General features: G+C 36.6%; 2 protein-coding genes across 4 annotated transcripts in view; one reads left to right on the top strand and one right to left on the bottom strand.

Moving 5' to 3' along the window:
- LOC139139386 (mutS protein homolog 5-like) overlaps positions 1–4,004 on the bottom strand; it is a 258,320-nt gene extending 254,316 nt beyond the window's left edge. For all 3 annotated transcript variants that reach the window (XM_070708289.1, XM_070708290.1, XM_070708288.1), the window contains exon 1: positions 3,858–4,004. The gene's annotated coding sequence lies outside the window, so the exon portion shown is untranslated. The remainder of the gene's footprint in view (positions 1–3,857) is intronic.
- A 512-nt stretch (positions 4,005–4,516) lies between these two features.
- Positions 4,517–6,552, top strand: LOC139139388 (transcription factor Jun-like). Its single transcript, XM_070708291.1, has one exon. It carries the CDS (start codon positions 4,760–4,762, stop codon positions 5,612–5,614), a length of 855 nt encoding a protein of 284 aa, XP_070564392.1. The 5' UTR covers positions 4,517–4,759; the 3' UTR covers positions 5,615–6,552.
- Positions 6,553–17,123: the final 10,571 nt, after the last annotated feature.

Consider the following 17,123-nt stretch of genomic DNA (forward strand, 5'->3'; position numbering starts at 1 on the left):
CTTCACCCCTGGGTGCACCTGCACACCAAATACTAAGATGGTAGGTGCTGCGGTTTAGGAGTTTTTGATGTGGATGGACATACATCCGCACATACTAACAAACATACATACATACATACATGCATGTATACATACATACATACAGACAGACAGACAGACAGATAGATACACATACATACATACATATACATTTATTTTTACAGCTTTTAACCTCCAACAGCCGCCCAACCTATCAATATCAGCTTGTTTAACTTGATACCCGGTAATACTGCTTATAATAATATATACAAGAGTTAATTACATTCTAATTAAAGTAAACATGCCTTGCTTATCAAGATTGTGTCAAAAAAAAATACCAGCATTTCTGTCAGGTTATAAAGAATCTTCAGCTTTTTATCTTTATCAGTATTTTCATATTATTAGACAAGCACATTTTAACTCTCAAATTAACATTGCAAGTAAGTTCTTTTGAATAAGTTGAGACTGTATATACGTACTCTGAGAAAGCACACTGAAGAGACAAATATTTGCAACTTAAGAAGTTCAAGGTCATCAAAAGCATTATAAGGAATCAAGTAACTCTTTCATTGCACTGTTTACACAGATTGCATAATTGCTGTAAATAGCACATGAGGAATCTTATAGCCCAGCTTTACCATAAAAACCCTATCACTTTAACCACTCTTTTAATTGACCACTCTATTTTTTTCCTCAAAATGTAATTTTACTTAATCCTTATCAAGTTGACCACAACTGGAAATCCGAACTTTCTCTATCTCTCTTTACTTGGCCAACCTATCATGACAAACTATTATTAGCTATTTCTTTTGGATAACATACAGAGAACAATACATGACGGTACAGACTGTCAAAGTTTGGATTCAGGAAAGTTGATTTTACATGTTTTAATCATCCAAAATGGTAAGCATTTTGCTATGAATTGTCAAAAAAGTTGAACTTTCTAATAATTCTACGCAAAAATTATCTTGGCTTTGTTGATTTCCTAATTAATTCAATTATTTACAATCACATTAATTATTTTTTTCTGGGCGAATTGATAGGGTTTATACAGTACAAGAGTTACATACAATGTAAGTCAAATTCAGTTAAATATCAATTACCGTCTAACATTGCATCATTCCTATAAATAACACCTCAGCCTGGAACAGCACAATCATAATCTGCTCATTCACACTGGCAGTACTTGACTTTAAATGAATGACCTACTACATTTCACCTGTGTACCAAATTTGAAAGCATGGCAAAAAGTACCACAAATTTGCAAATTTCGCCTTTAGTTCACCGAGTCATCTTCAGGTCACTCCTAGGAACCTGCACACCCAATTAGAAAGTAATGGCATACACAGTTTCAAATAAGATTTTTTAAACCAAAAATGGCAAAAATTGCCCCAAAATACAAATATGCAAATTTTGCCATAATTTCGATGAATCTTATTTTGGGTCATCACAAGAAACCTGCAAACCAAATTTTAAAGTGAACAGACCATTGGTTTCAGAGGAAACAATTTTTTGCTGAAATGGCAAAAAAAAATAGAGAAAAAAATTCATTAAACATAGGGCCAAAGTCCCTGAAGCTACTACAGACATGGATACAAAATTAAGTATTTCCTGACTGTATGAAATTATCTCACTAAGGTCATCCCAGGGACAGGTAAACCAAACATTAAAGCTGTCTGACCAGCGGTTTTGAAAAAACAAGCGACTCAACAGTTGACAGAGCTCTGCTGTGTTATGTAGAGAATTACCTTTTGTGACACATGTATTGATGAAGAAGGTGGATATCTTTGATAGCTCATTTCAGGATGGCCTGACCAAACATGGAAAAAGATTCCGTAAAAATACAGATTTGCATATTTCATCAGACTATATTAGTTTATAATAGCAAATAAACGAGAGTTCATTACATTCTAATTAAAGTAAACAAGACTTGCTTAAATCAAGATTTACGTCATAATAAAACAGCATATCTGTCAGGTTATAAAGAATCTTCAGCTGGTTATCTATATCTGTATTTTCATCCTATTAACCAAGCACATTTTAACTTTCAAATTAACATTGTAAGTAAGTTCTGTTGAATAAGTTGAGACTGTACTTACTCAGAGAAAGCACACTGAAGAGACAAATGTTTGTAACTTAAGAAGTTCAAGGTCATCAAAAGCATTATAAGGAATCATGTTACACTTTCATTGCACTGTTTACATAGATTGCATAATTGCTATAAATAGCACATGAGGAATCTTACAGCCCAGCTTTACCATAAAAACCCTATCACTTTGACCACTCTTTTAATTGACCACTCTATTTTTTTCCTCAAAAAGTAATCTTATTTTATCCTTACCAAGTCAACCATAAATGGAAATTAGAACTTTCTCTATCTCTATTTATTTGACCACCCTATCATGACAAACTATTATGAGCAATTTCTTTTAGATAACATAAATGGTGGTTCAGAATATATCAAAGTTGGGATTCAGGAAAGTTGCCTTTACATGTTTTAATCCTCCAAGATGGTAAGCATTTCACTATGAACTGTCAAAAAAAGTTGAACGTTCTGATAATTCCACACTAAAATTATTTTGGCTTTGATGATTTCCTAATTAATTCAATTATTAAAAATCATATTAATTATTTTTTTCTGGGTGAATTGATGGGGTTTATACAGTACAAGAATTACATACAATGTAAGTCAAAGTTTGACCAAAAATGACAAAAAAATTCCTTAAAAATACACATTTGCATATTTCGTCACAATTTGAACAAATCTAAGTTGGGTTACCCCTAGGGACCTGTATACCAAATAACAAAGCTGTCTGACCAGCGGTTATGAAGAAGAAGATTTTTTACCAAAAACACCTTTACTGAGAGACTAAGTTGGGTTACCCCTAGGGACCTGTATACCAAATAACAAAGCTGTCTGACCAGCGGTTATGAAGAAGAAGATTTTTTACCAAAAACACCTTTTTTGGCATTAATTTGCCTATTTTCAACAATATCAAAAAATTAAAAAAAATAGTTTCTCAAAATCATATTTTTCATCTACACAACAAATATCAAATCAGTAAGTACTGCGGTTCTCAAGATATTTGAGTGGACGGACGCCTCACAAACGGACATACATACATACATACATACATACATACATACAGACTGACGACGGACGCCGGACGGATACCCATCCCAATAGCTTCTATAGACTATAGTCTATAGTAGCTAAAAATCAGCTTTATACATGCAGCAGTTTCGGACTTTTTGCGTTGGACGGACAGACATCCATCCATACATACATACATACATACATACATACATACAGACAGACATCTCACATACAGACTTTTTTCAACCATATAACCTCCAAATTGCCATATATGTATGGCAAATGGGAGCTAAAAATAACTTGTGTCTCTCCTCGTCAAGTGATAAACGGACACTGCACTCCCGGGATGGGCAGTCTCCTTATCGATCGATTGTCTGCTCGATCAGTCCAGTAGCTCGATCGATCGATTTCGTACCCGGTGCTCTTCTCTCCGAAAGTACGATCGTTTTGTTCGAGCAGACTAACAGTGACTATATGAACGAACCGTATTATAGGAACAAGAATTCATAATAAGTCAGCCTATGTCGGGCACTTCCGGGGCACTTCCAAGTATTACTGTGATGCGCAGTTCTCGTCATGGAGGGACTGTGTGGGATTACACCGTGTATTTGCTGACGGAACATGCACATGCGCCGTTGCCGCAAAAATCTCAGTCCGGTATCACATTTGATTAGTCTGACGGACAAGGCTTGGAATGCGTTCAGAATCAGACTGTTGTGTTAAAGTGTCCTAGCTAACTCACCTTTCGTAAATGTATATGAAAAATTATGAGAGAGGTGTTGCTTTCTGTTTGACACTTTGACCAGAATGGCCATTCACTGTAGTAAGTCTATCTATCCATCTAAGGCGCGAGACGAAGCCACAGACTATTTTCAAGGAAGAAGAGGTCATTTACCCCAAAATGAACAATAGTCTATAATTTACATATCATGATGTAGTGATGATGTATAATGTACGGGCCTTTCTAATCTTAGCATAATTTAAGCTGACGTAATGTATACCATACCATTTGTCTGAAAGGGGTGGCAGCTACCAATGCAAATGTTTTACGAATCCATGTTTTGAAAATAACATAGAAATGGTAAAATAAAAAGTACCAAGTGTGATTTCAGACAAAATTTACCCATCAAATGCCGTCATAGTCAAAGTACAAAGGGTATATCATCTTCACACAGCTATACAGTTTACCTTTCGCTGCCAGGCAGATCCTAACGGCTTTTCCCGCCAAAAATTACATATGCTGACGTAAACAGTATGTTCTATTTTTGATTAATATAATCCCATAGTTCATAGCGATATTTAGATTATTGTCATAGAAACTGGTCACGGGATCAAATAGGTACCAGTCACATGATAGCACTACGTCATTAATGGCCAATGAAATTTTAGGGGAATGACATCATTTAACATGAGCTATTTTCGGCAACATGAATCACAGGTATATAGCATAGCTGCAATCTACTGTGCCAGAGACAGGAAACACGTTCGACCACATTGCACCATCGTCTAAGAGTTCGTCCGAGAAAACGTTCCTTTCACAGAATCAGATAGTTGAACAAGAACTTAACAGTAGTCTCTCTCCGTGACTCACCGAATATACGTCTGACTCATTCTAGTGGATTTGGAGATCTAACCGCCGCCCTGATGACAATGGAAGCGCAACTTTACGATGACCAACCCAACCCTTGGCTGGACAAGAAGAAATCGCTCACGCTAGACCTCATGGGCGAACCCAAGAAGAAGTCAACTTTTAATACCTTGTTGTCCACGCCAGACGTACAGATGTTGAAACTAGCTTCACCAGAACTTGAAAAACTGATAATGAGCCAACAGGGCACGGTAACGACCACTCCGACACCAACTTCAATTTTGTGCCCCAAAAATGTGACAGCGGAGCAAGAACAATTTGCACAAGGATTCGTTCAAGCTTTAAGCCACCTTCACGAGATCCAAGGACAGCCTTCTTCATCGGCTATGGCGGTACCGTCACAGCACTTCGAAACGAGCCAAGCTCTCACCACCACAACATCGCTTCCTGGCAGTGCTTCCGCAACACCTCGACAACTCTCAACGCAAACAACGGCCAGCGTGACAAATAATACTACAGCGACTGCCACAACCAGCAGTGTATACGGCTATTCGGGTGTCGCAACGGTTGGTGTTCAACGGATTAAACAAGAAGAACCTCCACAAACTGTTCCCGTTTTCCTCGCAAATGGCACTCCACCAATGTCACCAATCGACATGGAAACTCAAGAACGTATCAAGGCCGAAAGGAAAAGACTGAGAAATAGAGTGGCTGCAAGCAAATGCCGAAAGCGCAAACTGGAACGGATTTCTCGTCTGGAGGAAAAAGTTTCCGATCTCAAAAGCCAGAACTCAGAACTTCAAATGAGTGCCACCGAACTTAGAGAACAGGTGTGCAAGTTGAAACAACAAGTCATGGACCATGTCAAAAGCGGATGTCAGGTTATGCTGGCACAACAATTGGCGTTTTGAACTAACTTTTTGAACAGTGTATATGATTTTTTTTTAATTTATGGAACGTCCGTTTTGTACGTGTAATGTACCAGTCACACGATCATCGATGTTACTCCGTTTCATTCATGTTGCAACTATTTCATACCATCGTCCCCGTCGAAGTTGCTGTTTTTTCACGAGGAATACTGGAAATCCCCCTACAATTTCCGTTTGCGTGGGTGAATTTTACAAAAAGACTTTTGAAGCCCGACATTCACGCGTAAGGCGTGGGAAATCCCTGATTCTGGTTTGTCGTAATCGTGACCATATTTGGGAAAACTAGTTCGTCATACGTCATTATGTATGTCGTCATCTTTGTTTTCATTGGCTCCCGATGACATCACGAGTCAAGTCGCAGTCACTAGGCCAAATTTCCCGTATTGTCATTGGCTGCTCCCAACAACGTTGATTTAGGCATTTCTAAACTCGTAAAGATACGGGATTTTTTGTTTTAGAGCCACTGCAAACTCTTCGCAAATTTTGTAACTGCCAATCTGGTTATTTTCGGAAATGCCAGATCAACATCCCGGAAAGAGGATGCAAAAATTTCAATTGGTTGTACGTGTCCCGTATTCCACGAAGTCCTCTGCAGAAGAGTTTGGTTCTCGTACGTCGTCAAATGATAGTCAAATCGTCGTAGTAAAAGTGTTGTTTATACCGTGCTATTATCCATTACGCATTCTGTACTGAACGAGTTTCTTTTCCATATTTTATTTACTGGGTCATTCGGCTGCTAGTTCAGCTTGGACTGTGATGACGAGTATTATAAGCAATTCCTTGATGGAAGATTTTGATCTCTGTACACATGTATTTATTTATTACAAGACATTCTACTAATTGCATGGCATTGTTGTAATTAGTTGTTCCTTGTCTTTTTTTTCAAAGAAAATAAAATTTTCGAATCTTTTACAACAGAATTACAATGTGTTGGTGAAAATTCACTTGTGAATGGTTGACGGACACTAGTTGAGAACGGTTCCTGATCGTCAATGAAAACTGTTAAGTTGTGTAGGCAACATTTGTTTCCCTGATCGCTACTTTGCTCTTTACCCTGAATCCGAGGCTACGAAATTTCTCAAAACTTTAAAGCAAACACTTCCGGTAGCAAACAGCACCGGACATATACGAATGTTCGAAATATTTTCCTCAAATATAAGGTAGAGCTGCACGTTACCAACAGAGTTTTTTCGACGCAATGTTTCCCAAGATGACAAGGAACCCCCCCCCCCACTTATTTTCAAAAAGCAGAGGATCGAAAGTTTAGTATGTAAGCAATATTTAATTTACTCGTAAGATGAAGAGGGGGTATATATTTGGGGTAGAAAATCTCAAATATTGGTATAAATTTGAATAAAAAATTTCATACTATTTTGTGTTTTATATTTCACATGAAACAAGAGTATGTAGAGAGAAACGACTATTTTACTTTTTATTTTGTCCTCTTTCTAATATGGCAGGGACTGAAGAAAGACTGATACTCAAAAGAGTCCTTAAAAATCATAAGCAAAAAACTGAAATGCCTTTTATTCAAATTTATAAGAATTTAAATTCTTTAGAAATCTTGAAATTTGGAGGGGAAATAAGCCAGGAAATAGGGTCCGTGACACTAGGAAATCTGACTCTGCACAGTACACAGTCATTATTTGCATAATAGTCACATGACAAGCGTTTTGCTAAAATCTGTTTTTCCTTCCTTCAGTGAAAACGCTTCACGATTTCCAGTTGAAATTTATGTATTGACAAGCCCTACCAATACCCTTCAAATTTGTGTCTGCGATTTTTTCTCCAGGTCTCCATCCAAATTATATGGCGCGACAATTACAATTTCTGGAAAAGCACCTTAGTCTAACATCTTTAATAGTTCATAACAAAAAATAACAAAGGCATATAAAGGAAATCCCAGACATCTATTTCAAGGCTTGTCAATGCACAAATTTCAACCGGAAATTGTGCAGTGTTTCGCTTAAGGGAGGAAAAACCATTGCATGTACTGTGCACTGTGGGATTTCTATTGGGACTTCTATAACTGAAAAAATATAAGGTATGTAGCTACCACACTTTTTTATCACCCAACTTATGACTGCTTGACAAGCTAAAAGGTGAACCCAACCAATATTTAAATCATGGGTTAAAAAATTGATGAACATTTGCAAAAAAACAAAATACCGGTATGCTGTGTGACATGCAGCGCAACCCTAATCACCTTCACTGATTACTCTTGAAGAAATTTCTAAAAGTCACCTGTCCCAAACTTGTAAAAAAGTCAAAATAGCTTGTTCTTAATAATTTTTAACTTTAAGCATCTCAGTTACAATCACTTATATTGGAACGCAAATTTTTTTGACATTCCAGGTAGCTACGTTTGTGGTAATGTGTGCACTGTTGTGACATTTAAAGGGCAGTGGTCATCGCACTGTGCATGCTCATTTAGGGGTCCCCCCTGTTGAAAACATATCCAAGAATGCCGCACTAGGTTACGGGTTGATTATAATGTTTGCGATAATTGCTGCTTGTTAAAATGGCGGCCGATCTGTTACAAGCATACCAATTATACTTACCAAATCTAACACGCAATAAAAGGTCAGTTAATCTAAGTTAAATATCTGCTGAATATTGAAACAGTACTAATTACAGGCTGGATTGAGATCACATTTGATCATGATTTTCTTGAATGGGGCTCAGCTACTGTTATCGCTCGAGCCATGGAGCTAAACACTTACCCGTACGCGTGTATATGCCAACAGACTATGACCGGGCTATACTCCATGACATCACTAGCAAGGATGAGAGCTTTCATTTCAAGAGGCCAAACAGGAGTACAATTGACAATAATGCAAGCTACAGAAATCTACAGCTCGAAAAACAATGCCCGCTGCAGCAAGCGAAGCATCTGTCCGTGGTCTGCATGAACGTCCGTGTCAAGAGAACCGGGTATATGGCGTGCTATACTCGGCTGTGGAGAATCGGACTCAACTACGAGTTTATCCCGTTGTTTGATGCAACTGAGAATTCCAAGTACAGGTATCAAGTCAAGCAAAGGACCTTTCATAGGTCTTTTGTTATGCGGGGTTATCTCAGTTGAATGAGGATTCAGACCTACCTGGCAATCAGGAGGTACAACAATGAAGTTTGCGTAGCACCGATAGGCCTACACTAGCTAGCTGTTGGATAACTGTCATGACCGTTGAAGTTCACAGGATCTCTCGACACATCCTTATGTGTTTCCGTGCAATTTTCCTGTCAAATGCCGCAAAAACCCGCTCATTTTGTCTATTCTTTCCTTTTATTTGACTATTTCTTGCCACTTATTATTAGAAGAAGTTAGAATGGTGATCAAGAGTGGGTTGTGGGTCAAGTCGTCGCGGGGCCGGTGCATTGTGGGACAGGATTCTCTTAGGGACTGGTCAGTTTCTTCAGCCGGGGAGGGGGAGTGGATTCATGGGGGTCACCCTGTTTTTGACTTTGGTTATAGGGGGGTCACCAAGTTTTTGAAATACCCAATTGGGGGTCAGTGTGTTTTTGAATTTCAACATGGCTCATACTTGCATAAAATGCATTGTGCGTAAGCCACAAATTTCATCATCCAGTTGCATTATTCGGCGCGCCCTTCAGGCGCATATTTTTATAATAATAAGACATATTTTTCGGAGCCCCGTCCTAGAGCAAAACTTTAATATATCAGGCATATATATATCTGAGATATCTGTATGTTTAAAATTTTTCAGTGTGCCCTTTGGGCGCATTTCTTTAAAATATCAAACAATATTTTTCAGCGTGCCCTTCAGCTGCATGACTTTCATATATATATATATATATATATATATATATATATATATATATATATATATATATATATATATTATATATATATATATATATATATATATATCAATATATATATACAGATATATCATATATATATATATCTATATATATATATATATATATATATATATATATATATATATATATATATATATATATATATATATATATATATATATATATATATATACAATAAACTTGGGTTGACACACACTACCACACCTGATTGTTAGGTTCCAAACGTATTTATTATACCTCAAACACAATGTTTTGCTCTAAATTTAGAGCGAAACGTTGTGTTTGAGGTATAATAAATACGTTTGGAACCTAACAACCAGGTGTGGTAGTGTGTTTCAACCCAAGTTTCTTCTATCTTCACCCCATTCCACGCTCCACTGGGGATCACCTGAACTCCTACAGTTTCTTATATATATATATATATATATATATATATATATATATATATATATATATATATATATATATATATATATATATATATATATATATATATATATATATATATCAGAGATATCTGGATGTTTAATATTTTTCGGCATGCCCTTCGGGTGCAGTAAATTAATATATCAGATATATATGTCGGAAATATCTTGATGTCTGTAAACTGAAAGTCTGTTTTACAAAGTGTACTAATCATTATGAAATCTGCTGTTCATATGGAAAGCATGACAAGTTCCTGATACTTTTCTGTTTCCACTATGAGAATTCAGTATTAGAGAATCAACATGCACTAATATTTCACAATCACATTTTTCTTACAACAGTTCTGGACATCTGGTCATGCATAAAAAGAATGGAGTACATTGATATGATATGATAATTTATTCAGTATCTTAGGCCACCGGCCTCTCATAAATAGGTTGAAAAATAATTATACAGACAAGTATAGTGGGGCTTCTAGTGAAAGAACTACAATGGAAATTGTACAGAGATAAACGTGAAGAAAGTCAAGTTTTCTCTAAAATGCTACCCCTTAGTTTGAAACTATAAGAAATAAACTTTGCCAGGTTTAATATTGTATGAGTATTTTCCGAGCTTAAAAGGCTAGAGTATTTCGTCAGTGATGGTTGATCATAAAAGAATGGTGAGAGGAATCTCTTCTTTAATTCCTTGTAAACTGGACAAATTAAACAGAAATGAAATTCTGTTTCAACTTGTTGCAAATCACACAACTGACATAATCTGTTTTCTCTTGACAAACCTTCAAAACGTCCACTCTCAATTAGTAGGTTATGATTCGAAATTCTAAATTTACAAAGATATAATCTAAATATCTCGATATTTATACATCTCAAATACTTTTCACATGACAAATTATTTTTAAATAAATGATATGAATCCATCTTTGTGGATTTGGCCAATTCACTATGCCATAACTGTTGCCCCGCATATCAAGACATCTTTGTTTAAAAGTGGAAATATTAAAGAGGATGACGTACATTCACAGCTCATTCAAAATACTGTATTCAAACTTTAGAATTGACACTTTTAAGTTCCTATCTTATATATATATATATATATATATATATATATATATATATATATATACACACACAAACACACACACACAAACACACACACACACACTGAATTATTCAATTTATATTCCACCTTTTATTTACCTTTGTCGCGCGCAGGGGGGAGTGGTCACCCTGTTCATCTCTGTCCATCCATACCATGTTTCTTGTACATTCCTTTTGGAACATGGTGTCCACCTTTGTCTTATTTTGATTTTAAACAGATATGGATGGACAGAGATGAACTTCAAAACAAGCAACACAGAAATTACAGCTATCTTCCATACATTGTGCATGTGCCTATGTTTTATTCATATCAGCAGTAATTAACAAAGTAACTGAAATGTGAAGCACAGCAATTGCAAACCAAAAAGACACAGTAATTCCACTAGATGCATGTAAAGAACACATTACAGCACTACACTACACCATCAACATGCTTTTATTTTGTTTCATGACATGAACCAATACATCTATTTCCACTGTTATGTGTCAATGGTTGTCATTTAGACATCCCTGAATCAGTCTTTGAAAACTTAGATCAATTCAGATACTTTCAATATCAGCAGTGACTGTGTAATTGATCAATCTTGTTTACTAGGAGCTACACAATGTCACATTTAGTGATGTGCATTTAATTTATTCCAGTACTATATTAAAGTTGCAATATGGGTCAAAGTGTCAATTTTTTTTAAAAACTAAAGCAAATAGACCATACTACATTGAAGTACTTCTTAGCTAAGCCTCTCAAGAATCCTAGCACAAAGACATGTTCATTTTGATACGTTGCAGCCGCCAAGAAAAGCTGTTTTGTATACAAACTTCAACAGCAAAAAACATTGGCGTTTTCTGCTGTGCATGTGACGGATACCATCAAGATTGATGATGTCTCCCTAGAGTACACGTTGGAAGGGCGATGTAGACACAATAAGGGCACTTGATACATATAATGAATAATTCATGGTAATTTTGCTTTTGCCTAACTTTGGTAGCATTATAATGTTTCGGAAATATATGTATATCGATATGATAAAGTGTAGCTATACAAATGATTGTGTGATCAATTTTTCTCTATCAGCGCCACACCATATGCGTTTGATTTAGTGTCCAGACTACCCTATGTACATTGTCATATACCGTTCTGGTTGTGTTCACCACGTGTCTGACAGCGTTTCCGCAATCCTTTCCCCATTGCAGGTTATTTCCATTACATTTTTGATATTCAAAGGCAAGGTACCTGCACGCTATATTTATTTGACAGCTTTGCCCAGTTCAGTATCATCTGCCACTGCACGGCGATGCGTCATAAATCAGGCCATTGATGATGGAGACTGCAGTTTTTCTTTTCCGAAAAATGCCTATATATAACCAGAAGGATTCCACATTATCAATGAATGCTAATGGATCTAAGTGATTTGTTAGCTCTATTGAATAATCTATTTCCTTGCGGAGGTTCACATCATACATCGTCCAGTCTGCACGGTGTCGTTCAGTCGGCGTTGCATATTATTAAAGTCTGTAATGTTCAGAAAGTATAGGGTTCTTGCCCGAGGAAACACGACAGACGAGCAAAGTTGATCATCACACAGAACTACTGTTACATATGCCACTTTGAATTATGTCTACACTCGCCACATACCAAGTTTGAGTTCGTCTGCTAACTCTGATCAGAAATGGACTTAAAACTTTTGATTGAGTAGTCATCAAAATCGCATTTAACGCCCAAAATGTTTGCTAAAGATATGAATAAGACTACACTGAGACCACAGGGAACCCAGAAATCTGGTTGTTGTTGTTGTTGTTTGCATTGTTGTTTATGGTTTATTAGTCATGTTGTTGATTACCGGTAATAAAAATTCAATGAACATAACTGTTATGTTGTTGTTGTTTCAAACATAATGTAGATGTCATAAGAAACACTACAAGGATACTATGATCATTATTTGACCCAATGCAACTCTCTGCCAACGTACACTCTCTTCGAATGTAAACAGTACTAATAAGTTAGTTACAGACAGTGAAATGCCTTCCATTGTGGCTGGTGATTATGACATCTGGCATTAAGATGGATCCAAATTCCTTATCAGTTCTTGTGTGTCTTACATAAAAAAAGTTGCAAAAATTGGTACGCAATGAAAAAATTTACCTCAGCTTTGTTTTCTGGATCAAATTTCACTACAAATTGATACCAAATATGAGAAAATTATGTTCACAGCCTTAACCACTGTCTCACAACATATCCTGGGTTGGTATGGGTCATTTAAGGTCAGAGACTGAGAAAATTACCTAAATTATACAAATTTAGGGGTTTCCCAACACTTTTACCAGATTATTTATCTGAGTACATCCTTTGGGACTTTTATACCAAATTACAAAGCTACCAGACAAGTAGTTTTTGAGAACAAGTTTTCTTGACCAAAAATGACAATATTGTCTTAACAATACATTTTCTTTACAAAAAATGACAAAATTGTCTTAAAAATACAACTTTGCATATTTCAGGACAATTTCCACATATCCAACTATTGTCATCCCTGGGCATCTGTACAACAAATATAAAAGCTGTCTGTCCAGTAGTTTTTAAGAAAAAAAAAATTTACGATTTTTTGACCAAAAATGACAAAAAATGCCCCAAAACAGCAATTTTGTTGTAATTTCAACAAATTAGAAGGGTAACACCCTTGCAAATATCCAACCCAAATTTGAGAGCAATTGGCTGGCAGTTTCAGAGAAGAATTTTTACTTAAAATGAGAAAAATAACCAAAAAATTAAGCAAAAATACAAAATTCAAGATATCTTCACAACATACATAAAAGTGTATAGGGTCCACTTAAGGTACTTGCACACTAATTTTCAAAGCAATCAAAACAGCTGTTCTAAAGTTATTAATTTTTGACCATTTTCACATTTTGTAGGCTCATTTGCATAATTTTGGCAATGCAGACTTCATTTGAACAAATTCCCATCTTTTGCCCAGGATGCATCAACACACCAAATATCAAGCTAAAAAGTGCAGCGGTTGTCAAGTTTTTGATGTTGACGGACATACTACGGTATATGTACATACATACACACATACATGCATACAGACGCCATAGAGTTCAGCTTATATGATAACCTCACATTGGTATACCAAATGTGAGCGAAAAACCTCCCTAGGCCCTATATCAATGCAGACTGCTGGTAGCCGCTCCAGCAGTTGTCAGTGCATCTAAAAAATTTTGCCGCGTGCTTTGCTCTCATCCTCAAGCATTCGGCTAGTGGCTCGGTGGGGGAAAGCATGATACACAGTGGCGACTAACTCTAAGTGGTGCAGTAGTCTTCCAATCTGACCAAACAATGTTTATTTTCCAACATTTTTATCAGATTTCTTGTGTTTTTAGGCTGAATCAGTCAGCAGAGACCCGGGTGTGCAGAGACCTTCCTGACTGCTTGCCGTAGGAAGCCTAGTCCATACAATCTTGCGGCTTCGCAAACCATTACCATGCACCAAATACGCATGCTTACATTTCAAATAATATGACGTTTTAAATTCTGTGCTTTACTCTCACAGCAGTACGTACCAAAAAAGCAATTTATTCGCTAATTAAACCTATTTACTCAAATTAGAGTCATCCCCTTGTTTCTGTTATGGGTCAAATCTGCAAATAAAATTGTTACGAATTTTTCTCTGAGGTTAAATCACCAAAATATGAAGGTCAATTCTGACCAATATTGCAAGTTTACCATGAAGAAGCAACTTTCAGCATCATGCGGCCTGGCAGACTGAAATCTGGCACAAGACCACTAATTAATTTCTAATAGGCCACCACAGTAGCGTTGAGCTCGATTTTCCTATTTTAAAACATTCAGCGGCACGAATCCTCTTAACAGGTGTTAGGTCAATGTCAGCTTGACTACTGATTAATTTCTTGCGTGGGCAAGTCCACGGAAATTTTGAGATAGCGATGAAAATAGCACCCTCAGTGGTGTTTTTGACAAAATTCAGGCTTATTGTTATGATTTCTATTAGCCCTAGAACTCCTCATATTACCACCAAATGCTTAAGCCATTATTCACAAGTCTGCATTTTGATTCAGGCAGAAAAATATCTTTACAAAAATTCTTGACGTTTAAGTTCAAACTAAACAAGCATCCATGCAGATATCAAAACGTCAAGGTCTGCACTATTTTTCTTCCGAACTATCTTCGTTGGTAACGAACCCGGAAGTGAATTAGTGGGCTTGTGCCATCTAAGTCATACAAGTCATTGACAATGACATAGTCCCCACTCGTAATAGGAGTATTAGTCTTGATGGGGCAGGGAAATGTGGTCATTAAAAAGTATCACTGGAGTGTATATGTTCAGATCTATGGACACATAGGTCTATGTCATTGTTCCCAATTTGAAACAAGAGGCATGTCTAAGTTATGGTTCTAAATCGGGAAAAAAGATAAGACCTCTAGCTGTATTGGCCAGCCAAGAAATACATATGTGCATAATAAATGAGGTACAAGATGTGACATCTTAACACTTTCACCGCGGGAGGGCACATTCTGCGCCAACGGCCAGACTGCGGGAGGCGCGTAAACGCGCCAAGAACGTACGCGTTTGTATGCGTTCGATATACGTTGGCTTTGTCTGATCTACATCATGTTTGTTGACTATTTCCTCAAGCCTAGTGTAGCGTACAAGGTAGAGGTCAAACCTAAATGAGCATGCGCGCAAAATTTGTAAACAAAAGCCGCCATACTCGGTCATTTCTCTGCCGTAATTTGTTAGGATCGTGTGATCAGTTGTTATTTTTCTGTCAGGGGGTATTTAAAAATGGCGACGCAGGCACATTTTAACACTGACTAAGCCCTTGAGCATGTTTTCCTAGACAGTGATAGTGGAATTGTCACTGGTCGTGAAACTGAACTCGACGGAGATAGCGGAAGTCAAATTTCAAATAACAACTCTAATACCAAACTTGAATATGTTCCCGAACCAGTTGAGCAAAGACAGAGATTGCAAGCAAGACACAAAGGTAGGCCAGCTGAGCATGCTGAGAGAAAAGTGCTACAAAGGGTCGGTTACCAACGTCATAAATGTTGATTGGGTATCCTGTTGATGTTGTACGACATCAATCTATCAGTGACAATTACACATCGGACTACCTACAAGTATATAAGCATATATATAATATATCTCTCTTTTGAATGTCAGATGATACCTGTTGTTCGAAGATGAACTTGTAATAAATATGCATATTTACCTCATTTATGTTGAATATGTTTTAGAGTATGTGTTCCCCCTAATTAATTTGAGTTATTGTAATGTAAGTGGTAATTTTATAAGTGTTACGCTGACCAAAAATACATTTATATATTGAAATAACAAAAAAAGCAACATTTTTTGAGTTTTTTCTAAAATCCAATATGGCCGCCACTATCACGTGACCTTCCAGATGAGTCACGTGACTTTTTGTTCATTTTTATGATGCTCTGTCACATTGCAATACTCACTGAAAAAATTGTCCCGAATACTCGTATAGTTACAAAGATACAGCTCATGCATGTAAATCAATATTTATAAGGCCATATATCCATAGAAAACTACGCACAGGAATGCACGTATAAAAATTAATTACGCAGTGAAAGTGTTAAGGTCTATTATCCAATCAAAATTGAAGCCAAAAGAACTTGTGGTTACTGAGTTATGCATATATATGCATAATCAAGGTCAAAGGTCATCAAGGTCACGTGACATTTTGAAAAAAAACATTGTATTGCTAATTAATCCATATATGCCAAAATTCAGACCTCTTGCTCTATTGGCTTGCCCACAATTACATATGGGCATAATTAACGAGGTAAAGCATGTGTTGTCATAAGGTCTCCGATCCTACTAAATATAAAGGACATAGCACTTGTGGTTACTTATTTATTGACATAATCGTGTATTTTAGGTAAAAGGTTATCGAGGTCACATGACATTTTGTCAAAAAATTTCTATCCTATAGTCTATCCCTATACTAAAAATCATACATTTACCTCTATTGGCTTGCTCAAAATTAGATATGCACATAATTAATGAGGTACAATATGTGGCGTCATAAGGTGTCCCATCATACCATACATGAAGGGTGTAGCACTTGTGGTT

This window comes from Ptychodera flava, chromosome 8 (genome assembly GCF_041260155.1).
Source record: "Ptychodera flava strain L36383 chromosome 8, AS_Pfla_20210202, whole genome shotgun sequence".
Lineage (NCBI taxonomy): Eukaryota > Metazoa > Hemichordata > Enteropneusta > Ptychoderidae > Ptychodera > Ptychodera flava.